General features: G+C 47.8%; 1 protein-coding gene across 1 annotated transcript in view; it reads left to right on the top strand.

Annotated features, from left to right (window-relative positions):
* The window catches only part of LOC141156881 (tenascin-N-like), a 124,775-nt gene extending 101,803 nt beyond the window's left edge, over window positions 1-22,972 (top strand). The window contains exons 13-15 of the mRNA XM_073643385.1: window positions 673-837; window positions 1,116-1,279; window positions 20,591-22,972. Coding sequence (XP_073499486.1) covers window positions 673-837; window positions 1,116-1,279; window positions 20,591-20,677 — 416 coding nt within the window. The 3' untranslated portion in view covers window positions 20,678-22,972. The remainder of the gene's footprint in view (window positions 1-672; window positions 838-1,115; window positions 1,280-20,590) is intronic.
* The last annotated feature ends 3,404 nt before the right edge of the window (window positions 22,973-26,376 follow it).

Here is a 26,376-nt window from a genome sequence, read left to right as displayed (position 1 = left end):
AAAAAAGAGTAACCTGAATCTAAGAACTCATTTCCACTGAAGAGGCTTCTACAGGCGAAATGTAGTATTATATGCTGATTGAATTGAGCAAAAAGATTTGCAGGAGACACCGTAAGATCATAACTAATGACCTTGCCTTATGTGATGCCACGGACATGATGGAGGCCTAGTAATCAAAAGAGTGATGCCTGAGGAAGTTCAGGAGACCCTGGTCCTACATCATGGAGTACTGACGTGAATGATGGACTAGGGTCCTGCAAATCTTTTGTCAACCATCCATATCTATGGCGGATTATGTAATACATGGACAGGCCAGAGTGGGCACTTCTCTTAATGAGGCACATGGATTACAATTATTATTTTGAGAATACCCTGTTAATCGTTACCATTTTAATTCAACATCCATTGGTTCAGTGCAGTGAGAATATCTAATAGGTGGACTCAGGGTTGTACTGGCTCACCAGAGAACTGGAGAATCCTCCAGTGGGCCCTGGCTTCTCCTTCAGGAGAGTTCATAGTGCAAACTTGCAGCTGCTATGGGGCTCTTGAGTGGGGGAGAAAGGTAGGCCCTCAGAATCAAATCCTCTGGTGGGCCCAATGTTCTTCAGTCTGACACTAGAATGAACAGTGCTATATTTTAGTAATATTAGATATATTTGTACTTCCGGACAGGTTTGGAGTGGCTTCATAAACTTACTACTAGTCCAGTGAAGTATGAGCTGCGCGTGGACCTCCGCGCTGGAGATGAGTCTGCCTACGCCGTTTACCGCACCTTCAATGTGGGTTCTTCTAGGGACAGATACAAACTAGTAGTTGATGACTACTCCGGCACAGCGGGTAAGACTACTTAATAATCGTCTTAAAGATTCTAGAATGTATAGTAGGTATTACAAGAAGAAGACCTTGGATTAAAAAAATTCTGGATTATGCAAAAAGAGGTGTAAAAAAGTTGCAAATTATGGTGCATGGCACAACTACAAACTAGTTTGAAGCTTTTTGCCAATTTGCTGTTCTCTCGTCATTTTTGAAAGCTGAGTTGGATTTAGTAGGGGTAGATAGATTTATTATAATTCATGTTTTATTTCTTTTTTTATAATTCTTTGTTCCTGTTTTAGGCGATGCTCTTAAATATCACAATGGATTGAAATTCACTACATGGGATAAGGATAATGACCTTGCGCTCACTAATTGTGCTCTGTCTCATCGCGGTGCCTTCTGGTACAGGAACTGCCACCTTGCCAACCCTAATGGGCAGTATGGTGATAACAATCACAGCCAGGTATGAAAACATAACAAGTCGCAAGTTTTGTCTTTATTTATATAGGAAAGAAATTTAATTTAGGCCAGAGATTAATGCCATTTTTCACAAAATTGTAGTCAGTAAGAACAGAGATTTGCTGGCCTGGAAGGAGCCAATGACATCTAGAATTTAATCCTCTTTAAACTATGATTATAGGTGAATGATAATTACATAAATGACAAATGTTTGGGTGGAAATTAAAGTTAAAGGGTTTATGTGATTTGTACAATCCCTATTTATTAGAAGGGTCCCTTGAGCTGTAATCCGGGGAGAAATCAATTGGTAAGTGTTCAATTTCCCTGCAGTGCCTCCACAGGGCAAATTATGCACTACACTCTGCTTGTGTAATTCCGGAAAGGATCGGTCCTCTCGAAACAGAGATACTCTTTGGAACTGCTCTCCAGTTTGGCCTGAACACATCCTCTTTATTAAATCTGAATTCCCTTGTAGGGTTTATGACAATTGGGTTTCTGTACCAAATTACCTCTGTAACTTAATTTTTTTTTTAAAAAATGTAAAATTTACCAAAGTGTTCAGTATCTGACTGTTTAATCTTTGGACATCCATTGTAGAACCATACACTTCAATTGCTTATAATCAGGCATAACCCCTTCAACCCACTGACGATTTTCCATGTTTTATTTTTGTTTTTTTCTCCCCTTCTTACAAGAGCCATAATTTTTTTATTTTTCCATTAATATGGCCATATGAAGGCTTGTTTTTTTCTGGACGAGTTGTACTTTTGAACGACACCATTGATTTTACCATAAAGTATACTAGAAAACAGGAAAAAAAATTCCAAGTGCAGTGAAATTGCAAAAAAAAGTGCAATTCTACAATTGTTTTTTTAAATTTTTATTTAATATGCTCACTAAATTCTAAAACTGACCTGCCAATATGATTTTCCAGGTCATTACGAGTTTGCAGACAACAAACTTGTATAGGTTCTTTTTTTATTAAATGGTGAAAGAAATCCAAATTTTGTAAGGAAAAAAATGTTGCCATTTTTTGAGACCTGTAATGTCTCCATTTTTCGAGATCTGGGGCCAGGTGAGGGCTTATTTTTTGCGCGCCGAGCTGTCGTTTTTATTAATACCATTTTGATACGATGTTTTTGTAGCACCCTGAGGATTCGGCTGCTACAGGGGTATTGCACCTCAGCCAGAGGTGTGGTATTCCACTCCCGGGTAAGGATGGAGTGTGGAACTGAGCTCAGTAGGCTGCATGCACTACATACATCCCATTTCCGGGGGACAGACCGATGGTACTCCCACTAGAGAAATGTGCAGGTACGACAGTGTCTGTCCCTGGCTGGAGTGGGAGGGGGGTGGAACATCCCAGTAGTGTAGGGGCAGATAGGGGGAGCAGTCTGGGTAATGCTAGGAGCTCATTGGGTGCTGGTCACCTGAGCTCACACATAGAGGGAGTATATAAGGTGGGAACCATCTTAGAACAGGGTCTTTTGTAGAGGTTTGGTCTGAAAGTCAACAGCCAGTCTTTTGTAGAGGTTTGGTCAGAAAGTCAGCTCAGCCAGCTCCAAGGCCAAGAGAGTTAGAGAGAGGAGAAAAGAAGGACCCAGAGGGGGAGAAGAGGGAACTCCAAGAACCCAAAATTAGACCAGAGGGTGAAGAGTTGGCACAAGGGTACCGGATCCCAAGCTGGTGGAGGGCACTAATCCTTAGCCAGAGACCGGAGGTCGTGGGCAGGATCTGCCACGACCACCCACTAAATCCACCCGGAAGGCAAACCAAGAATAGGGTCAGGGAACCCAGAGACAAGGGTTTTACCAACAAGAGGCCCGAGGGAGCCGGACTTAGGTGGATCCCTGGTGGGGAAGGCCAGAGAGAAGGACAAGTCAGAAAGGGAGCTCAGGAACACGCTCCAGAATCACCTGGGGGTTGGCCGAGTCCAGGACCTGGTGGACGCAGCACGGCTCGGGTGGTCACTCAAGGCCGGAGTGACCAACACAAAAGCAGTAAGTAAAAACCCTGAACTGCACAGCCCGACTCTGAGTTTCATTACCATCCTCACTGCACCTCCACAACCACCATCCTCTGCAACTGACCCCCTGAGGCTATACCCCTCCCGTTGGGGGTTATACTACCTGAGCTGCACACACACCACCAGCCTCAGCGGACCCTGCTGCAGCGGAGGCCGTAGTGACCGCAAATCAACGGGTGGCGTAGTCGACACTAAAGAACATCCAGTAACATCTGTAGGACTGCCACACACTGAGCTTGACACCCTGGGCACGGACCGGGTCACCGCCACTCGGAGACTACAACCCCCACCTGATCCGGCTCCGGGTAATCCCCCAAACAACACTGGCCCAGGGGGCGCGTCAACTTTGGCGTAGTCGGCAGGATAACGTGCCCGCAACAACCGGGTACTGCGTGCCTGAAGAAAAGTTCACCGTTACCTCAAAAAGAAGTCTCCCGCCGGTTCCGAGGGTCCCCGCCAACGGACTCCATCACAGGTCGTTTCCCGCCGGTTGTCCGCCATTTGCAGCTTTTTCCCGCCATTTCCAAAGATTTCCCGCCTTGGAAGAGCGGACGCCATTATGGGCGTGCCAGAGGGTGGCAAGAGGCCACCTCCCATCGTGGGCCAGGTCGAAGAATGTCGCCAAAAGCGGAAACCGCGCCCACCAACAGAGACTGTGATGCTGGAAGTGTCCATCAGCGTGAGAGAACTGCCCCTGGAACTGACAATCACAAAGTTGCCCCGGGACCACCTTCAATGTGGGCGGAGACAGAACAAGAGAGCAAAGATGGGTGTCGCCTGGAGCAGTCTGGAGAGAGCGCACCCGGAGACAAGAAGTCTGGAGAGGAGTCCAGAGAAAGCCTACCCGGAGATGGAGGGAGAGTCAGGCAGCATCGACCCAGTGGTCAGGAGCCTGCTACAAGCCACAACCCCACTAGGCCTAGTGGAGGTCCTGGCACAGCTCCCCCGAGACCGGGAGTGTGCACAGACTGCGCTGGAGGGCCTCGCACGGAGGATGGCCCAGGTGCAGCGAGAGACGTTGACGGAGTGGAGCCGAGAGATGGCCCTGCAGGCAAGAACCCGCCAGCGAAGCACGCCACCCGAGACGAGGAGACAGACCGCCTCTGAGGATGGTGCAGGAGGAGTGAAGGCCGGAGACGGCGCCGAGGAGGGAGCTGAACAGACGGAGGCAGGTAAAGGGGACGTCACTACCCCGAGCCGAGAAGCCGTGAGCCTGCCCCAGCTCCCCGTCGCAGAGCCCGAAATTCCCCCTGCCGTGCCCGTCGCTGCATCGTCACCGCTCCAGACAAGGCCTCAAGCAGAAGCCGCGGCCGCGACCCCTGTGACGTCACGCGCTTCGATCCTGAGCGCGGCAAAGCAGGAAATACCATCGGCCTGGTCGCAAGGCCTAGTACACCCGGGCGCCGCCATTCCAACAGCGCCCCCTACCTCCGCGGAGCCACCAGCCTGGTCGCAGGGCCGAGTAACCACGGGCGCCGCCGTTCTTACGGTGCCCTTTTCCTTTAGCGTGCCCCAAGCCTGGTCGCAAGGCCTGGTCAACCCGGGCGCCGCTACCACCACAGCGCCCATAACACCTAAAGTACCGCACCTGGGTGAGGACCTGTTCGCCCAGCATACGTGCCCGGATGGGCAGCCCTTCATATGGCCCCAGGAGTACTACCAACTGGAACTCCAAAGGGCGAGGCCCCTGTGTGAGCCCCTGATTCCGGCTCCGAAGCCCGTCAGGAGGACCCAGCCCCCGCTAGAGGAGGCACAGTTTGAGTGGGACCCCACCGGAGGAGACCTCATGGGGTTCACTCAGGAGACTCGGGCGGCCGCAGCGGAGCGTGCAGAGTGCTGCCGCCAGCAGCTCGAGGTCTTCGAGAAGGAGCGGAGAGAGAGGCGGGTCCGGGAACAGCAAGCACAGATAAGGAGCGCGGAGCAGAAGAGCCGGACCAGGAGAGATCCCCGTGCAGCTCATGGTCCCCGTACCACCGGGACTGTGATTAAATTCAACCTGCAGCATGGGTGGGGCTTCATAAGAGACCATCATACCCCCGGCGACGTCTTTGTCACCCGCAGAGACGTAGAAAGCCATCTGCCGGAGGGACACAGAGGTCGTGACCTGTATGTAGGGGACGAGGTCACCTTCACCCGGCACAAGTGTGCCAAGGGACCCTACGCCCTCCATGTACATCGCCTGACGGAGGAGGAGCTGCGGTGTGAGGAGGAGCAAGAGGACCCGGACGGGTCTGAATCCAAAGAAGGAGCAGGAGGACGCCGTCGTTAAAGTACGGTAAAGAGACTGTAAATAGTTACCCATCGGGGTACAGTGAACTGTTGCTGCTTTAAATATGTCCCCGTTGGGACAAGAGTGAACTGTTAACCCGTGTGTCCCTATTCCCATTACCTGGCCGAGGACTGAGAGCGACCATATTCCCCCTGTATATAGTTGCGCTTTCTAAGGCGCCCCCTACCGGTTTTATAGGAAACTATTGTTTTTACTACAAGAGACTGTTACACTTTACCCGGTCACAAGTTGCACCGTGGCCGGAGGAACAAGAATGTTTACTATGAAAAGTTTTATATGAAAAGTTTTATTGCTGATAATATATGTGATGTTTTATATGTTTATGTTTATGAAAAAAAATTGTATGTTTTGGATGTTTTTATATCTTGCAGCCCGAGGACGTGCTGTGATTTACCAGGGGGGAATGTAGCACCCTGAGGATTCGGCTGCTACAGGGGTATTGCACCTCAGCCAGAGGTGTGGTATTCCACTCCCGGGTAAGGATGGAGTGTGGAACTGAGCTCAGTAGGCTGCATGCACTACATACATCCCATTTCCGGGGGACAGACCGATGGTACTCCCACTAGAGAAATGTGCAGGTACGACAGTGTCTGTCCCTGGCTGGAGTGGGAGGGGGGTGGAACATCCCAGTAGTGTAGGGGCAGATAGGGGGAGCAGTCTGGGTAATGCTAGGAGCTCATTGGGTGCTGGTCACCTGAGCTCACACATAGAGGGAGTATATAAGGTGGGAACCATCTTAGAACAGGGTCTTTTGTAGAGGTTTGGTCTGAAAGTCAACAGCCAGTCTTTTGTAGAGGTTTGGTCAGAAAGTCAGCTCAGCCAGCTCCAAGGCCAAGAGAGTTAGAGAGAGGAGAAAAGAAGGACCCAGAGGGGGAGAAGAGGGAACTCCAAGAACCCAAAATTAGACCAGAGGGTGAAGAGTTGGCACAAGGGTACCGGATCCCAAGCTGGTGGAGGGCACTAATCCTTAGCCAGAGACCGGAGGTCGTGGGCAGGATCTGCCACGACCACCCACTAAATCCACCCGGAAGGCAAACCAAGAATAGGGTCAGGGAACCCAGAGACAAGGGTTTTACCAACAAGAGGCCCGAGGGAGCCGGACTTAGGTGGATCCCTGGTGGGGAAGGCCAGAGAGAAGGACAAGTCAGAAAGGGAGCTCAGGAACACGCTCCAGAATCACCTGGGGGTTGGCCGAGTCCAGGACCTGGTGGACGCAGCACGGCTCGGGTGGTCACTCAAGGCCGGAGTGACCAACACAAAAGCAGTAAGTAAAAACCCTGAACTGCACAGCCCGACTCTGAGTTTCATTACCATCCTCACTGCACCTCCACAACCACCATCCTCTGCAACTGACCCCCTGAGGCTATACCCCTCCCGTTGGGGGTTATACTACCTGAGCTGCACACACACCACCAGCCTCAGCGGACCCTGCTGCAGCGGCGGCCGTAGTGACCGCAAATCAACGGGTGGCGTAGTCGACACTAAAGAACATCCAGTAACATCTGTAGGACTGCCACACACTGAGCTTGACACCCTGGGCACGGACCGGGTCACCGCCACTCGGAGACTACAACCCCCACCTGATCCGGCTCCGGGTAATCCCCCAAACAACACTGGCCCAGGGGGCGCGTCATTTTGATCGCCCGTTATTGCATTTTATTGCAATATTGTGGGGGCCAAAGAAACGTAATTCTGGCGTTTCTATTTTTTTTCTCATTACGCCATTTACCGATTGGAATAATTTTTATATTTTATATTTTGATCAAGCATTTCTGAAAGCGGCGATACCAAATATGTGTATTTTTTTTCAATTGTTTTATTTTGAATGGGGCAAAAGAGGGGTGATTTGAACTTTTGTGTTTTTTTTTTTAAATTGTTAAAAACTTTTTTTTTACACTGGTTTCAATAGTCTCTTGAGGAGACTTGGAGTTGCGATTTTATGATCGCCTGTGCTACACAACACTGCTATGTGCATGATAAAACATGTTCACCTATGAATGTCGGCCAAGGGCACAGGGGTGTTCTGCAGACCCCCGGCTGTCAGGACAACCCATCGGCATCCCGCGATCATGTAACAGGGGCGCCGATGGGTGGGTCTTGTGACGTGCTTCCGGCCAGCATGTGTTAAATGTCGCTGTCAGTGATTGACAGCGGCATTTAACTTGTTAACAGCCGCCTGTGGATCTTGGATCAGATCAGTTTTCATATGTGGAGAAAGATGCGGGCTCAGCGCCAGAGCCCGAATCAAAAGCAGGGACACAACCAGTGACCTATATGTCCAAAGTCGTGAAGCACTCCAGCATTTTTTTTTCTTTCACCGCTGGAGTGGTATCACAATAATTCATGTCCCTGCCCCTAGTAATATACTTACTAGCCGCTGTCTTCTTCTGTTCTTAGCGCCACTCCGATCAGTCTTCTGATGGTAGTGACCTGCCGGATCACTCCAGTGTTTACTGTTAGAGCTGGAGGTCACTTCTCAATGTAAGTCAGAGTCAAAACAACTTGTGTTGACAGCTTGTGACCCTTAAGGCTGAGTTCACACGATGCGTATTTCATGCGTTTCCGCGGCGTTTTTGCAGTTGCGTAAACGCCGCGGAAACGCATGAAAAACGCATGGTAGAAGGGCAGCAATGTTCCCCAATGGAAATCCGCATGTGCTGTGCCCATGATGCGGATTTTTCCGCAGCGTTAACGCTGCGGTCAAAAATCCGCAGCATGTCAATTAATTTTGCGGAAACGCGGCGATTTCGCCGCCATTGACTTGCATTAGAACGCGCCAATTCCGCAAGACAGCATTTGTACTTGCGTAATTGGTGCGTTCTAATGTGCGGATGGTACCCGGGTGTGGAGGAGAGGAGAGTCTCATCCACACCCAGGTACCATTAAAAAAGCTGTAAAAGAAGAATAAAATAAAAAATAAATGTATTCTTACCTTCTGTCGGCCCGCGCAGCGCTCCCGCTTGGTTCCCGGCACTTGCAGTGAGTTGTAGGACCTGCGGTGACGTCAGAGTCATGTGACGGGTCACGTGACGCTGACGTCGGCAGGTCTTTCAATTCAAAGTTGCCGGCAGCCGGGAGAACGGAGTGAGCGGGACAGCGCGGGCCATCGGAGGTAAGTATATACACTCTCTCTGGTCACACTATATAAATCCATGCTGTTTGCATGGATTTATATAGTGTGACCTAGTTATCAAGCACTTTCCAGGTGATGCTAACATCGCCTGGAAAGCGCTTGTCAATCTGCATGCGGAAACGCATGTGAATCTGCATGTGGATCCGCATGTATTCTGCAGGAAAAACGCATGCACAATCTGCATGCGTTTTTTCTGCCAGGGAGATGCAGAAATGATGCAGAAATTTTCTGCTTCATTTCTGCATCGTGTGCACATACCCTAACTCTGACTTCCGGTCACAACGTGGCAGAACGGGGCCGGAGCGGTGCTACTAAGTGCACAAGATAGCAGCTGGAAGCATATTACTAGGGGCAAGACATTCATTAATGATACCACTCTGGGGGTGAAGTAAAAACAAAACTCTGGAGTGGTGCTTTAAGAAATCTATAACAGCCATAGAAAATACCCTTATGACTGTTTAGGAATCTGCTACGGATGTGTAGATGTGATGATATACTAAGCCAACAGATGTATACCATCTCAGGAGCACAATTACACATTAATTAGGACACAAAGGAATTAAGTTCACACCAATTTTTCATTATTACTTTTATCTTATTCGCTCAACATCTGCCTCCTTCGTCAATTATTGGCATTATTCAGTGGCCAAGGCCTTGTTCTAGTTTAGGTAGGCGTTTGTGAACAGCTTCTCATACAGATGTAGTAAAGACGTCTGGAAGCAGAAGCTTGTTTACTTGGGAAAGTTAATAAGTTATTAGTTTGTATATATGAATAGTTTTGTCATTTACAATTGCTTCTCTTCAATTTAGGGTATAAATAAGTTACTCTAATAGGACATAGTTGGTGAATTTGCACCCTCATTGAAAAGTGATAGTACATATTAGCAAAGAGCCTCCCATTAACCAATCAGAAGTGTTGAGTATTGGGGTGAGCTCAGATTATGTTTCCCCCTATTATGAATTGGTCATGACATTTCCAACTATGTACCTGTTGTTGCCTGTCTTGACTACTGGCAAAGAAAAGAATGTAAAAGTGAAAATGTAGTATAGTTCTTCTGATTAGCTATGTTGCTTACCCCATTTGCAGGGCATTGCAGTAGTAGACCACTAACAGCTAACTAACTAACCAACTGTAACTATATGCGGGGTCCTAACTAAGGATACCAGCTACTACAATGCCCTGCACATGGTGTAAGTGACATAGCTAATTAGAAGAACTATACTACATTCCTAATTGGAGGTATTTGCTAATATTATTATTATTACACCTACTACATATTCGGATAGGATCTTGGAGCTGGGAATACCCCTTTAAACATCTATGTTTTATCAACTGAGATATTGGCAAATATGGCTTTAACTGCTGCAGATTATTATTATTATTATAGGAACTATATCGGGATTTGTTGGTTTGGGAAATATGTATTATGGTTAGTTTACAGGTAGCATACACTATATGCCCAACAGGGTTTTTTCTATCACATTTCCACTTTATTGTATGGTTTCTCTAGAAATAATCCCTGATATTTGAGATATTCATCCCTGGGAAGACGTAAGGCTCCTTGTTATGGTATATCACTCCAGAAAATGGCTCAGAATAGATTTGCTGTCACTTCTTCTTCCTTGTAAAGGCTGCAAAAACAGTCAATGTAGGATCTGATCTCCATTGGAGACAATGGATATTTCTGCTGATTTTCAGGCATTTACATAATTTCACTGCTATTTCTGGATCTCTGCCAGAGCCATTAACATAATATACTTTACTTTAAAGACATATGAATTCAGAAGCTTTCCACTTTGTGCCATGTCTCAGCCGCTGGAGAATTTCTGTAAAGAAGAGACATAATAGAATATTGTGCTTTCTAAATGTCGAAGTATTCACACAAATACTGCATTTATAGATAATTATGCTGGTTTTACTGCCCTTGATGCTTTTTTACTGTATTCGGGAAGGCCCCCTGGATCTCCATTTCAAGGGGTGTTCTCCCTCTCTATGAGCACATGCTGGAATAATGACTGTGGTTACTGCAGCAATTATCTCACTTCTTATCTGTTCTTATCAGTGGCTAAGATTGGGATTATTGAGATCGAGCAGATGTCATATGCGCATGGCAGTTTAGACCTGAGTGTATGTTGCTTAAAATGGTTTTCCAGAATTTCTGAAACATTGCCAACGAGTAGAGAATATTTTAAGATAAAGAAATGATTATTACTTCCCTCTTGAACCTTTGCAGCTCTGGTGGGCCCTCGCAAGTCCAGCTGCAATTATGTCCTGTCCATCAGTTATGTGATTGCTGTAGTTAACTAATAGATCACAGACTGCACATGAGTCAACAGTGTGATGTAGCAGCAAAAAAGGGAAACGCAGTTCTGGGATGAATTAAGAGAAGCAAGAGAGTCTAGATCACGTGAAGTAATTATCCCCCTCTACTCCTCCTTGGTCAGACCTCATCTGGAATACTATGTCCAGTTCTGGGCTCCACATTTTAAAAAAGACATTGAAAAACTAGAGCAAGTTCACAGAAGAGCGACCAGGATGGTGAGCAGACTGCAAACTATGTCCTACAAGGAACGGTTAAAGGATCGGGGAATGTTTAGCTTGCAAAAAAGAAGAGACTTAATAGACTGAAGAGACTAAGAGGAGACTTAATAGCTGTCTAGAAACATCTGAATGGATGTCAAAGTGTAGAGGGATCATCTTTATTCTTACTTGTACATGGAAACACGAGAAGTAATGGAATGAAACTGAAAGGGAGAAGATACAGATTAGATATAAGGAAAAACTTTTTGACAGAAAGGGTGATCAATGAGTGGAACAGGCAGCCACGAGAGGTGGTGAGTTCTCCTTCAATGGAAGTCTTCACACAGAGGCTGGAAAGACATCTGTCTGAGATGGTTTAGTGAATCCTGCATTGAGCAGGGGGTTGGACACGATGACCATGGAGGTCCCCTCCAACTCTAACATTCTATTCTATTCTATTCTAATTCCTGGCTTCAGCAGTCACCGCTGAGGTCAGTGATTAGCTGCAGCAGTAATGTGGACTGTCATCAGTATAAGAGCAGTCATCAGTGTAGGACTGGCAGGGATCACCGAAGTGGCGGTGCTTGAGTGGTGGGTGGTTGAAGGGGTAAGTAATGCTTATTTCTTTCTTGGACTCGCACCCCTGGGCCTTCGTCGCGCGGCATCGCGCGCACGGGAGCTTACCCGGAGCCGGATCTGTTGAGGGTTGTAGTCTCGTGGCGGTGACCCGGTCCGTGCCCAGGGAGTCAAACTGAGCGGCGATGTATTAACGGTAGGTGTTGGACGACTACGCCACCCGTTGAATGCAGCGAAGGAGCTGCCGCTGCAGGGCAGACCGCTGAGGCCGGTGGTAGGATTGTGCAGCGTGATAGTATCACCCCCAACGGGAGGGGTATGGCCTCAGGGCAGCCGACGTGGATGATGGGGGTAGCAGGAATCACTCAGAGACGATGCGGTGTAGTTCAGGGTCTTTACTGGTGATAAAGATAGACCCTCCCGGAGTACTGGCTAGCGATCGGGGCCTGGTCAGTCCTTGAGCAGATGGGATCTCCCCTGGCCAGGCGGAGTTGTAGGCCTCCCAAACTGACTGTACTCTTCTGGCTACCTTGCTAGAGGCGGGTATAAGTAGCCCACGTCCCTGAGTGTACCGTGTGCTGCTCACCCGTATGGCCGGTGACTCGGGGCCTTCTAGTGGCGTCCGCTCCACGACGGCGGTGCTGGTCCCACGCGTGTGACCGTGCCTTCGGGTTTCTTGGCCAGAGGACCTGAAATGCCCTGCCGGGCGGTTTCTGCTGCTGGGTAAAGATTAGTCCCCACAGCCTCGGACTCCGGGTCCGGTGATAGCTTCTCAGTCAGGGCGAGCTCTGCAGCTGCCAGCCCCTGACTCCTTATAGCACTGCTCCCACAGAGCTCCTGATGTTCTTTTCCTATATCTGCTGCTCTTCTCTGTCTCTACTTCTTCTCTACACACTAACCCTGCCTCAGCCCTAGGTTTATATAGGGGAAGTTCTTCCCCTCCCAGGACTGGGCAGGAGGTGTGGCATGCATAGGATCCCTGACCAAGAGACCTCCCACCTGCTCTAAGACATAACATTGCTGTTACTGTGGAAACCAGACCCCTGGGGTGCCACATTCCCCCTAGTGAAATTTAGTACTCCGGGACTAAACATATTTTTAGAAAAACATAACAAGGTATAAACAATAATAATACAATAAGAAAAACACATAAAGATGGTTACGGTGTGTCCGCAACCGGGTGCAGTTTTGAAGAAAAGCAAGGTGTCCATTTCACCAAAACAGGGAGACGTAACCAGGTAGGGGTCTGTCCTGCCCCGAGTCCTTAACAGTCTTTAGTCCATTCCTAGGTTACGCTCCAACCAATTGTACAAGGATTCCCGGTAAATCCACCAAGGACTCCTAAAAATAACTAGAAACACATAATTATTTACAAGTAACAAACAGGTGACCACAAATAAAACAATTTAAACACTTCAAATCCTCCAACGTGCGGGTAACTGGCCTCTAGTGGCCCTAGTGGACCTACAGAGCTGACTGTCTGGCCCTGAACTACAGGGTGTAGGAGCTGTCAAGGGTAAACTGGGCAGCTGTCTACGGGCTCTTTGGCTCACTAGGGGTACGGCAGGCTCACTATGAGCAGAGGGTTGATCCTCCTGTTCTGCTTGTGTGGAGTCTGCTGCCTCCTGGACCGGCTGCTCTTCCAGCTCTACCTGTTGCTCCGTAGGCACTTGGGATGCTGGTTGGAGGAACGTGAGGACGGGTACCACAACTGCACCATTGACTTGAGTCCAGGACCGAGGGAAGTCTCCGAGCACAGTACTAACCATATCTTCCCTTTCCTCTACGGGTCGAGGGTCTTCTTGCTCTCCTTCTGGGTTCCGTAGCTGTTCGGGACACTTCTTCAGGTGATCCCGGGATACAATGGCTGTGGTTTCCCCTCCGTCTTTACTGATGGTACAAACCTTTGGGTTGTCGTGGCTCGAGGGCAGTACGGTGTACGGGTCCTTCTCCCACTGGTCGTCCAACTTGTGGAGCCGTCTCTTCCTCTTCAAGACCTGCTCTCCGGGTACCAGGGGAACAGCGGGAGCATACTGGTTGTAAGCTTTCTCTTGTCTTTCCCTAGCGAGACAGAGACTTCGCTCCACGCTCTCCTGTACTTTCCGGTACTGCTGCTGCCTCTCTGTGTCCCAGTCTGCTTCCGGTGAAGTGTCCTCGGGTGTCAGGACTCCCATCTCCAGGTCAACAGGTAGCTTGCCAGGCCTTGCCCTCATTAGGTAAGCCGGGGTACAGTTGGTGGAACCTACAGGGATGTAGTTGTATAGGTCCACCAGGTCGGGCAGCTTCTCAGGCCACAGACTGCGTTCTTCCAGGGGCAACGTTTTCAGAAGATCCATTACCACCTGGTTCATTTTCTCACAAAGTCCATTAGTTTGCGGATGATAGGGTGTCGCCCTTATCTTCCGGCAGCCATACAGATTGCAGAATTCCTGGAAGACCTCCGCTTCAAAGGCAGGTCCCTGGTCCGTCAGCACTTGGTCCGGGTACCCGTGTGGACGGCAGAAGTGCTGCTGGAAGGCTCTAGCTGCAGTTTGAGCTGTTAAGTCCTTAACGGGGACGACAACCAAGAACCGGGAGTAATGATCCACAATGGTTAACGCGTAGACGTAGCCACTTCTGCTTGGGGTCAGTTTTACATGATCCAAGGCTACCAGTTCCAACGGCTGCTTGGTGACGATGGACTGAAGGGGGGTCTTCTGGCTGGCACGGTCCTTCCTTCTTAGGTTGCACGGGCCACAGTCTCTGCACCACCTCTCGATGGTTCCCCTCATGCCTACCCAGTGGAACCGCCCGCGCAGCAGGAACTCCAGCTTCTTCCATCCGAAGTGTCCAGCCCCGTCGTGGTATGCCTCCATCACCATGGCTGCGTCTCTTCGTGGCACCACTACTTGCCAGATTAGTTCATGCGTCCGGGAGTTAACCATTCTGCGGCACAACTTCCCCTTGTAAAGGAACAGTCGACTCTTCTCAGCCCACAGTTGTTTGGCTTCCTCCGGAGCGTCTGGGTCAAGGCGAGCCTCTGGCCGAGTCAGCATCTCCTTCACCAGTCGGACGGCAGGGTCACTGTCTTGCGTTTCCTCCCAGTTGTAGTGAGGCAAGGGGTTAAACGTAGTGGCTTGCTTACTCCTTACCCGATGGGAATACTGGATAGTCCCATGACGGTGGAACGCGGGGAGTTCGACTTCTTCCAGTCCCTCTGGATCTTCTCCTACGTCCGGTAGGTTTGGCATCCTGGACAGGGCGTCCGCGTTGGTATTGGAGCGTCCTGCCCGGTATTTGATTGTGAACTCGTAGTTGGACAGACGGGCCATCCATCTCTGCTCTAGGGCACCGAGTCTTGCCGTGTCCAGGTGTGTCAACGGGTTGTTATCCGTGTACACGGTGAACCGGGAAGAAGTGAGGTAGTGCTTAAAGCGTTCGGTGACTGCCCACACCACTGCCAGGAACTCTAGCTTAAATGAGCTTTAATTCTCAGGGTTTCTTTCGGTGGGTCGCAGTTTTCGACTGGCGTAAGCGATTACTCGTTCTTTCCCCTGCTGGATCTGGGACAGTACGGCTCCTAGCCCGATGTTACTTGCGTCGGTGTAGAGGATAAAGGGCTGGCTGTAATCAGGGTACGCCAGGATTTCATCCCCCGTGAGGGCCATCTTCAGCTGGCGGAAGGACTCTTCTTCTAACTTCTCCCATTTGAAGGGCGGCTTCTGGTTCTTGGCCTTCCGGGACTGGCCTATCAGGAGGTCCTGCATAGGAGCTGCCTTTTTGGTAAAACCAGGGATGAATCTGCGGTAATAGCCTACCAACCCGAGGAACTGCCGCACTTCCTTTACACTGGAGGGACTTGGCCATTCCTTAATTGCGGTGATCTTATCAGGGTCGGGAGCCACTCCGTCAGCGCTCACCACGTGTCCCAGGTACTGCACCTTTGGTTTTAGGAGGTGACACTTGGAGGGTTTTACCTTTAGGCCGTAGTTTGCCAGAGCTTCGAACACTTCCGCCAGGTGTTTCAGGTGGTCCTCATACGTCTTGGAATATACGATGACATCGTCCAGGTACAACAGGACCGTCTCGAAGTTTCTGTGGCCCAGACAGCACTCCATTAATCGTTGAAAGGTTCCTGGTGCGTTACAGAGTCCGAACGGCATGCAGGTAAACTCGCTAAGTCCCATCGGGGTGGTGAATGCGGTCTTCTCCCGGTCCGCCTCTGCTACAGGAACCTGCCAGTACCCGCTAGTGAGATCCAAGGTAGAGAAGAAGTTAGCAGATCTTAAAGCAGCCAAAGACTCCTCTATCCTTGGTAAGGGGTACGCATCCTTGTGTGTGATACGGTTGATTTTCCGGTAATCTACACACATCCTCATGGTGTTGTCTTTCTTTTTGACTAAGACTAGTGGAGCTGCCCAGGGGCTACAGCTATCCCTGATCACCCCAGCCTCCTTCATGTCCCTAAGCATCCCCTTGGCGTGTTGGTAGTGTGCAGGGGGTACGGGTCGATACCTCTCTTTTATGGGAAGATGGTCTCTCGTGGGGATGTGGTGTTCCACCCCCTTGACTCGCCCGAAGTCTAACGGGTGTTTACTAAACACTCTCTCGTACTCTTGAACCACCCGATAGACTCCCTGTCTCTGGTGTGAGGGAGTGGAGTCAGTACCCAAATGTAGTTGCTGACACCAGTCCTCCATTGTTTCCTTAGAGCCGTTACTTTCCTCCGGGGAAGATGGAGGCAAGGGTTCTACGGACTGTATGGAATTTTGATTGATGGTATACAATTTGGCTAGCGTGGCATACCGGGGCAGGTACACTTCCCTCTTCCCGATATTTATTATGCGAACGGGCACCCTCCCATGGCGTACATTGACCACCCCCCGTGCTGTCAAAATGGTGGGCTTACTGTCTGAGTAAACTGGTTCTACCATTGCCTGGTAATCTCTACCTCTCAGACCAATAGCTGCCCGGCACCAAATCATCATTTCACTTTTTGGGGGCATGGCAATAGGGAAAGGGTCACACATTCTTACGCTACCAATCTCACCACCGGAGAGTTCTATCTGTTGCCGTCGCATCAGTGCCCGGATCTCTTTCTGGAACACTCGCTGCTGGCCGGAGCTGGCGTTCTTGGCAACCTGCTGTAAAAGGAAAATCACCTCTGCAAGACAATTTTCAATTACATTAGTTCCTAGAGTTATCTTTGGGTGACTCTCGTGCTTGTCAATGTCTACAATGATCAGTCCCTGTGCCGCCAGTTCAACTCTACCGATTTTAATGGTCACCTCTTTAAATCCAATCTGTGGCACGGGCTGACCATTGCTGGCGATGATACTCAAATCGTCGTCAGGGTAGCGGGTGATATCCGAGTCATTCCAGTACTGCTTGAAGAGCACGTACGGGATAGTGGTAACCTGTGACCCGGTGTCCAGTAGGGCACTCATAGGGATGCCATCCAGTACCACAGGCAAGACTGGACGTCCTCCCACATATTTGTCGCGCCAGTTCGATGGGCCTGATGATCTTTTTCCTGGGGTTTGGCCCTCTACCCCAGGTTGTGCCAGTTTAAAGGACAGTACCTTGCCATATGTCCGGGTTGATTGCAGCGGCGGCAGATGGGTTGTCCGTCCTCGTTGTATCGGTCGCTGGGTCTTCCTCTGGCCGGTGGGGTCCTCCTTGGTTGACGCCACGGGATGTCCTCCGGTCCGGATGCCAGCTGGATCTTCCCTGGAGTGGAAACCTGTAAAGACTGCACAGTTCGGGTTAGCGCGGCAACGCTTTTAGCTAGCTCTTGGACCTGATGGTGCAGGTCTGGAGCCGGGTCATTGTTCAAAGCCTGCGCATCAGCTCCCACAGGCCCTGCCGACAAGGGCGCCGCCTCCTGGTGGTAAGTGGTAGTGGGGCGTCTGTGGGTCACAACGCCACCTGGTGCCGGTTCTCGGAGCACCCGGATGGCTCTGTCCTTGAACTGTGCAAATCCCAGATGAGGGTCCTGTAAGGCCATTGCCCGCAACTGGGTTCGGTGGGCATTGCAATATAAACCCTCTATAAATTGTTCAGTCAACAGCCTGTCCTCGTCTCCCACGCTGTCAGGGTCGGTCTGCTTAATGGCTCTCAGGGCCTCTTGTAGGTTCAGGGCATAGTCCCTTATACTCTCGTGTGCTCGCTGCTTGCACCCGTAGAATCTAAGCTTGATCTCGGCTGAGGTGCGGGTATCAAAGGTGTCCCTCACCCGGGTTAGTATCCCTGCAACAGTCCTCCCCCCAGGTGGCCAGGACTTTACCTCCCTTTGGGCTGCCCCGGTTAATTGGGCCACCAGGATGCTCACTTTTTGCTCTTCTGTGAGGGGATACACCTGGAAGAGGCTATCCAGCTTTTCTCTAAAGTCATGCAGGGTATGTGACTCCCCTGAGTACTGGGGTAGCCAGGCCGCTCCCGGTATATAGGGCATGGTGAAAGGCATGACTGCAGCAGCGGTGGCGCTGGCGGGGGTTGAGGCAGTGAAGCTCTCCTCCGTATCCGACATCTTCCTCCCCCCTAGTGGACCGTGGCCTACCTTGCGATGATCCTCTTCCGTAGGCCGCGGCTCCGCAGTGGATCGTCAGGGTTGAGGACCTTCCGTCGCGCTCCTGTGACGTCGGCGTCTGCTGGGCTCCTTCCAGGACCTTACGTAACGTCCGGACGTGAGGCGGGGCTTCCGTTCTCGCGCGCTTTCGGAGTCCACGCCCCTCTTCTTCCCGCGCGGCGTCTTCAAGATGGCGTCCAACGGCGGGAAAACTCCACGGATGGCGGGAAGAAGGCAGAAGATGGCGCCGGATGGCGGGAAAACTTCGCGGATGGCGGGAAGAAGGTAGAAGATGGCGCCGGATGGCGGGAAACCTCCACGGATGGCGGGAATCTTCACCACTGGTAAGTTTGAACAGTCTTTTTCAGGCACGCAGTACCCGGTGGTTGCGGGCACGAAATCCTGCCGACTACGCCAAAAGCTGACGCACCCCTGGGCCTTCGTCGCGCGGCATCGCGCGCATGGGAGCTTACCCGGAGCCGGATCTGTTGAGGGTTGTAGTCTCGTGGCGGTGACCCGGTCCGTGCCCAGGGAGTCAAACTGAGCGGCGATGTATTAGCAGTAGGTGTTGGACGACTACGCCACCCGTTGAATGCAGCGAAGGAGCTGCCGCTGCAGGGCAGACCGCTGAGGCCGGTGGTAGGATTGTGCAGCGTGATAGTATCACCCCCAACGGGAGGGGTATGGCCTCAGGGCAGCCGACGTGGATGATGGGGGTAGCAGGAATCACTCAGAGACGATGCGGTGTAGTTCAGGGTCTTTACTGGTGATAAAGATAGACCCTCCCGGAGTACTGGCTAGCGATCGGGGCCTGGTCAGTCCTTGAGCAGATGGGATCTCCCCTGGCCAGGCGGAGTTGTAGGCCTCCCAAACTGACTGTACTCTTCTGGCTACCTTGCTAGAGGCGGGTATAAGTAGCCCACGTCCCTGAGTGTACCGTGTGGTGCTCACCCGTATGGCCGGTGACTCGGGGCCTTCTAGTGGCGTCCGCTCCACGACGGCGGTGCTGGTCCCACGCGTGTGACCGTGCCTTCGGGTTTCTTGGCCAGAGGACCTGAAATCCCCTGCCGGGCGGTTTCTGCTGCTGGGTAAAGATTAGTCCCCACAGCCTCGGACTCCGGGTCCGGTGATAGCTTCTCAGTCAGGGCGAGCTCTGCAGCTGCCAGCCCCTGACTCCTTATAGCACTGCTCCCACAGAGCTCCTGATGTTCTTTTCCTATATCTGCTGCTCTTCTCTGTCTCTACTTCTTCTCTACACACTAACCCTGCCTCAGCCCTAGGTTTATATAGGGGAAGTTCTTCTCCTCCCAGGACTGGGCAGGAGGTGTGGCATGCATAGGATCCCTGACCAAGAGACCTCCCACCTGCTCTCAGACATAACATTGCTGTTACTGTGGAAACCAGACCCCTGGGGTGCCACACTATGCAACTTAAAAAACAGCCTGGAAAACATCTTTAAAGGGAATCTGTCAGTAGGATCATCCCTCCTAAACTGTCTATATGGGCATGTAGGTCACAGGAAGCTGAATAAAATTATACCTTGATATCTGCGATCCCATGTCTTATTCCAGACAAATCCATGTTTTTCTTAATATGTAAATGAGCCATTAAGATCTATGGGTGGAACAAAGATCTCCCTGAGAATCTGCCTTCAGAGCTTACTATAAATAAAAGGGGGCAATACCAGTGTGAGACATGTAGATCAGGAGAGCAGATTGTTAGTCATTATCTGTCTCACACTGGTAACTCCCTCTTTCATTTAAAACCGTAGCGGCATGAAAGTATTAAACTACCTACTCCAAGTCTAAAATGGCTGATAACAGAGAAGACTATACTAAGTTCAATCACACAAAAATTATACATGGGACAAAACTTTGGTTAAAGCACCACTCCAGCGGGTTTTTTTTAAAAGCTGAGCTGGAGTGGTGCTACTAATGTGAGGACCCTGCACTTCGTCTTATCCTTCCCAGCCGCCATCTTCTTCTGTCCGCTCAGGTCGGTCCCCAGCAGTTTGTGACCTACCGGACCGCTCCAGTGTTTGATGGAGCAAGCAGGAGGTCACTTTTCAATGCGGGACCGGATGGGCTCCGGGAAGAGAGGAAGTTGGCGGGTGGTGAGTGTAATACTACGGATCACCACTCCAGAGCCAAAATTAAAAACTGTGATTTTTTAACTTTTCAGTGCAATTAATATTTTTTTGAACATTCTTTTCTGTTTTCCAGGGAGTTAACTGGGAGCCTTGGAAAGGTCATGAATTCTCCATTCCATTCATAGAAATGAAGATGAGACCTCAAACCCCATCTGCGTGATCAAATTATTGAGGGAAATTCACTACAATATTCCATGTTTGAAGGGGCTGTATGAAATGAGAAAAAACATGGCTCCTCTCGTCCAGAAAAATCCCCATTCTTGTCCATTAGTTGCGTCTTGAATTGCCACGCAGCTGCAATACCCTACATAGCCTGTGGTCAAGAATGGCGCTGTTTCCAGAAAATAGCAGCCATGTTTTTTTTTTACAAATTAATGTAACCCTGTTAAAAGAATTTACTGGGTTTATATCAATTAATGTTAATCACTATATCAATAAAAGATTCTACAATTCTCTAATATATTTTACGTTTCAGCTCTTCGCCATTTACACGATATCTTTGATGTCAGTGAATGAAAAAAAAACTCTTGTTGACACCTACAGATTCTAAAGTTGTAAACTTGTAAACTTTACACTTGTAGCTTGTGCTAGTGGATGCAAAACTCCAGACTGACACATTGCAGCAAACTACAGAGGAATTTAGCGCACGTAGCATGGCCTCAACTCAAAATAATTGGACCCATTTCTCATTTCAGAGCAGGACTATCTAAGTACAGGTCTGCAGCTTGTGAATTTAAACAAGAATGTTTTCATTCATTGACGGCAAATAAATATCATGAAAATAGTGAGGAATTAAACATTAAGGCAATGTTCCCCCGATGAGCTTTTGGTGAGTTTTAGATGTTGCAGATTTTCTGCACCCATTAAGTAAAATTAGGTTACTTGCAATTTTTTTTAAAAATACGCAGCGTAAAAAAACTCACCATTAACTCATTGCGGGAATGTAACCTAAAGGGGTTGCCGGGAATTAACAAAATGACTAGCCAATAGTGTTAAAATGCCATCACTTAGGGATTCCACACAAGTTCTGAAGTGATAACATCACGTCCATCATTCAAGTGACCGCTGCATCTAATCACTGGCCTCAGTGGTGACTTTTGCATGTACAGCACAACACTGGTGGACAAAGACTGAAACGGGCCCCCGTGCAAGAACAATATGTGGGCCCTTTTCAGTCCAAAAGCTCATCATAAGGCACAATTCCACCTGTTTTGGAGGTGTATGTGGCCCTCTTACCTCTTGGGCCCCTGTGCAGCTGCACAGGTTGTGCCAGTGATATGTCCACTCTTGCAGGACATGTGGTCACTGATTGGTTGCAGTGGTCCTGTGACTAATGGATGTGACCTCATGACGGTAGAACCAGCAGGAATTACTGTTGAGATTAATAATGATTATTTTAGTATTTTAGCATCTTTTTAAAATCTCAGACAACTTCTTTAAAGGGGTTTTCCCAAAATAGCCAAACGCTGTACTAGTCTTTCTCTGGTAGTCCCAGATTAAATAAATGGTGCAGAACCCAACCATTACCTCGTTTTCGGGGGTTCCTGGATCCTGTTCTTCAGGATCGTTGAGGGTCCCAGTGGTCGGACCCCTGGTAATCAGCAAATTGTCCCCAATTCTGTAAATAGGATATAACTTAAGAAAACCTCTTTAATTACGTAAGAAGGATATAGGTATTTACATTAAGGGTAGATTTGCAAAAATCTGCAGAATTTCCCTGCGCAGGTAAAATCCGCAAAGGATTACAGTAGCAAGCAATTGGATGAGATATTTCCAAGCAGAAAGTGATCAGATTTTTACATCTGAATTATGTCATTTACTTTTGGAGATTTTGATTGTGGATTTTGTGCCTTTTAATGTAGCAGTGGTGAACCAACATTGATCTGGATCGGCAGCAAAAAAATCAGTCTCGTGTAGACCTAACCTTATATAGTGATTAGTCTTTATTAATTACAACTGTAAACCCCCTTTAAGGCTACAAACGATAGGAAATAGATTCTGATTATCTATTTTACCTGCCACTTGTGTTCTATTTATGCCTCGTGGAGCTCAGATACTCCAGGCAACCCCTGCAGCAGCAGCAGCTCCATCATTTGATGTTCTTGTATTTTATACATCACATTTTTGCTAGTATTTAACCTCATTCCAAGTTTTTTTTTTTTATTTTCATGTTTATTTAATGCAAAATCCTTGCAGCATGACTTGATTAAATGATGTTTGTTGTGTATATGTTATTTTCATGAGCTACCTAAATCTAGAGAGTGGTTGTGACTGTGTGCACCGGTCTTCAATCCCAGAAGCGGGCAGGATATGTAAATAGTCCATTTCTCCAGTGTCTCTCTTGCTGGCAAGCTAACTACTCACCTTACTTTCATCCGTACATGTGTATATAGTTGTATACTGCACTGCAAACTACATCTGTACTGAAATAGAAAAATAAAGATTTTCACGGGAATACTTGACTGGAGACAATTTTATTTTGTTATGTAAAAGTATAACTTCTAAATTGATTGTTTTAACCCCAAAAGTATATTTTAAGTTACCAGAAAAAAAAAAAGATCATGGTTAGGCTATGTGCACACAGTCTTTTTTCACATTTTTTTTGCAGTTTTAGAGCATTTCCGCTCAGTTTCTGCTCGGTTTACGCTCCAAAAACTAAGTAAAAATAATCTATGTGCACAAACCCTTACCCTACAGCATTATATCAGGGCAATGAATTAGAAGGGCAAAGAACCTAGGGCAAAGATTCAGTTCCCTCCCTTTATGTTGTATACCGAAACCCGAGGCATTAAAGAGGTTGTCCGGTCTTCTGATGAAAGTCTGCAATCACTCTATGTGACTGCAGACTTCTGAATCCTTACAAAACCCAATAAAGATTGTGAGAAACAGGAGCAAGTTTTTCTAAAAGTAAAAAACTTTATTTGTAACAGGCAGTTAAAACACATAACAAGCTAAAAAATGAAAAAAAAAAAGGGGGAGATTGAGAGTGACACCAAGGTGCCACCTCCACGTAGGTAGTATGTTAATCTAGGCAAGAATAATCAATGGTTGCAAGGTGGGAGAAGCGTGGTCCTAAAAAGACAATGGAATCTATGATTGCATGTAAATATAGTAGAAAAATGGCATCACATACTAATTATTTAAATAAAGTGCTTGTGCAAAAAATTAATATAATACACCAGATAGGCTGACAGTATGTAGACTACATCAATGCTAGTGCAAACATACATGTACATATAATGAAAATAAATATAATAAACAAGATAAGCTGACAGTATGTAAACTACATCAATGCTAGTGCAAACATACATGTACATATAAGTGGTACTGTGAAAAAAGGTCAACAGTTCTATATAAAATATTTAAAATTGTTGAATATGCCCAAGGTCAGCAAGTCATACCACAAATTACATATACATGATAAGGTGGTACAAAAGAAAGGACCTCAAAATATCCCAACCAGAAGCATAAATGCAATATGTATAACACCTCATATACAACCTTAGTGGAGTGGATGAGTCCCAACGCGCGTTTTGCTTCCTCGGGGGGCATCTGAAACATCTGTAAGCCCGCAAGGGCAGAGCCTTTAATGCAAAAACTTAAATTATACATGGATTTCAAAGCAAAAACATCAATCCTAAAGGCAGGATTGGTGTTAGGGGCCAGGACAAACTGGGCATTATCCCAAGGACCCCATCTACAAAGGAGGCCTCCTGCTTCTGCTGTCCCTGCCATAGATGAAATGGGTAAGCAGTCAGCTGACTATCAAACTGTATGTTCAGTTTGTAAACTCAGTCGGGGGTGACCACTGTGGCGTCCAGGCAGAAGAGAAAGTCGAGGTTCGCTCCTGACCTCTATCACACAGGAGCTGCAGCAGCAGTCAGGAGCTCACCTCTTCTTCTATGGCTCCGGCCCAAGTGTCACACTGCCAGTGTTAGGTTGTGATCACATTGCATTTTTTTTCGCTGCAGTTATGGCATAAACCTACTGTTTTTGGCATGATTTTCTAAAACAAATCAAAGACGTCCCAAAGACCTCCAAGATATTTAATCAATATGAGTTTCATCTCAAACCCCCATCGATCTGATGAAGGTAACCTATCCTATAGATAGGTCATCAGTATGAAAAAAGTAATTGACAACCTCTTTGAAGAGAACCTGTCACCAGGTCAAAATCGTCCATTTTTATATGATTTTAGAAATATGAGCCATTTTATTTACACTGTGTTCCAAATTATTATGCAAATAATATTTTCTCAGATTTTCCCAAATTACCTATATGAATTGCAGTCATTGTTATTTTACCAGTCAAATAACTATTAGAGTACAATTGAAAGGTTTTTGTACAAACTGCCTATGATAACAGTATATTTAAAAAAAAAATTAAAAAACTCAAACTGCACTCAAAATGCATGTTCCAAATTATTATGCACAGCAGAGTTTTCAACCTTTTCATTTTAATAAAGAACAAAAAAATGGTCATTTTTGAAATTATAAGCAATAGCAGGTTATTACAAACTGAAATCAAACAGTTTTCAACTCAAAACTTTATTCTAGGTGATGTTACATTTGCACATAGGACCCCTTGTTCGAAAGGAGCTTCTGAACTCTCTCGTCCATTGAATTTGTCAGGTTTTGGATGGTTTCTGCTTAATTGTTTTGCATGAGGACAGAATACCCTCCCAGAGCTGTTGCTTAGATGTGAACTGCCTCCTGCCATCATAGACACTCCTTTTGATGATGCTCCAGAGGTTCTCAATGGGGTTGATGTCAGGGGAGCATGGGTGCCGCACCATAAGTTTGTCCCCTTTTATGCCCATAGCAGCCAGAGATGCAGATGTGTTATGCGCAGCATGAGACGGGGCATTATCATGCATGAAATGATCTTGATGGTCCAGATGGATGGAGTGGAGGATGGCTGGTTGATGAACACCCCATGCAAACACGGCTACGGCGCTAACAAGGAGGAGGTGGAGTAATGTTTTGGGCTGGAATCATGGGGAGAGAGATTGTCGGCCCTTTTAGGATCCCTGAAGGGGTAAAGATGAACTCCATAATGTATGTTGAGTTTCTCAAACAGCACTTCCTTCCATGGTTCAAGAAGAAGAACCGTGCATTCCGCAGCAAGATCATTTTCATGCATGATAATGCCCCATCTCATGCTGCACATAACACATCTGCATCTCTGGCTGCTATGGGCATAAAAGGGGACAAACTTATGGTGTGGCCCCCATGCTCCCCTGACCTCAACCCCATTGAGAACCTCTGGAGCATCATCAAAAGGAGTGTCTATGATGGCGGGAGGCAGTTCACATCTAAGCAACAGCTCTGGGAGGGTATTCTGTCCTCATGCAAAACAATTGAAGCAGAAATCATCCAAAACCTGACAAATTCAATGAATGAGAGAGTTCAGAAGCTCCTTTCGAACAAGGGGTCCTATGTGCAAATGTAACATCACCTAGAATAAAGTTTTGAGTTGAAAACTGTTTGATTTCAGTTTGTAATAACCTGGTAATGCTTATAATTTCAAAAATGACCATTTTTTTGTTCTTTATTAAAATGAAAAGGTTGAAAACTCTGCTGTGCATAATAATTTGGAACATGCATTTTGAGTGCAGTTTGAGTTTTTATTTTTTTAAAAATATACTGCTATCATAGGCAGTTTGTACAAAAACCTTTCAATTGTACTCTAATAGTTATTTGACTGGAAAATTACAATGACTGCAATTCATATAGGTAATTTGGGAAAATCTGAGAAAATATTATTTGCATAATAACTTGGAACACAGTGTAGTACTGATTTTTATGGTCTTTACAAGGGGGCAAGGCTCACAGGATTCTCTAGGGCGTATCTTTAGGC

Source organism: Phyllobates terribilis, unplaced genomic scaffold (assembly GCF_046119375.1).
Source record: "Phyllobates terribilis strain yellow unplaced genomic scaffold, ASM4611937v1 Scaffold_8__6_contigs__length_399053987, whole genome shotgun sequence".
NCBI lineage: Eukaryota > Metazoa > Chordata > Amphibia > Anura > Dendrobatidae > Phyllobates > Phyllobates terribilis.
This window is presented reverse-complemented; position numbering and strand designations above follow the sequence as displayed.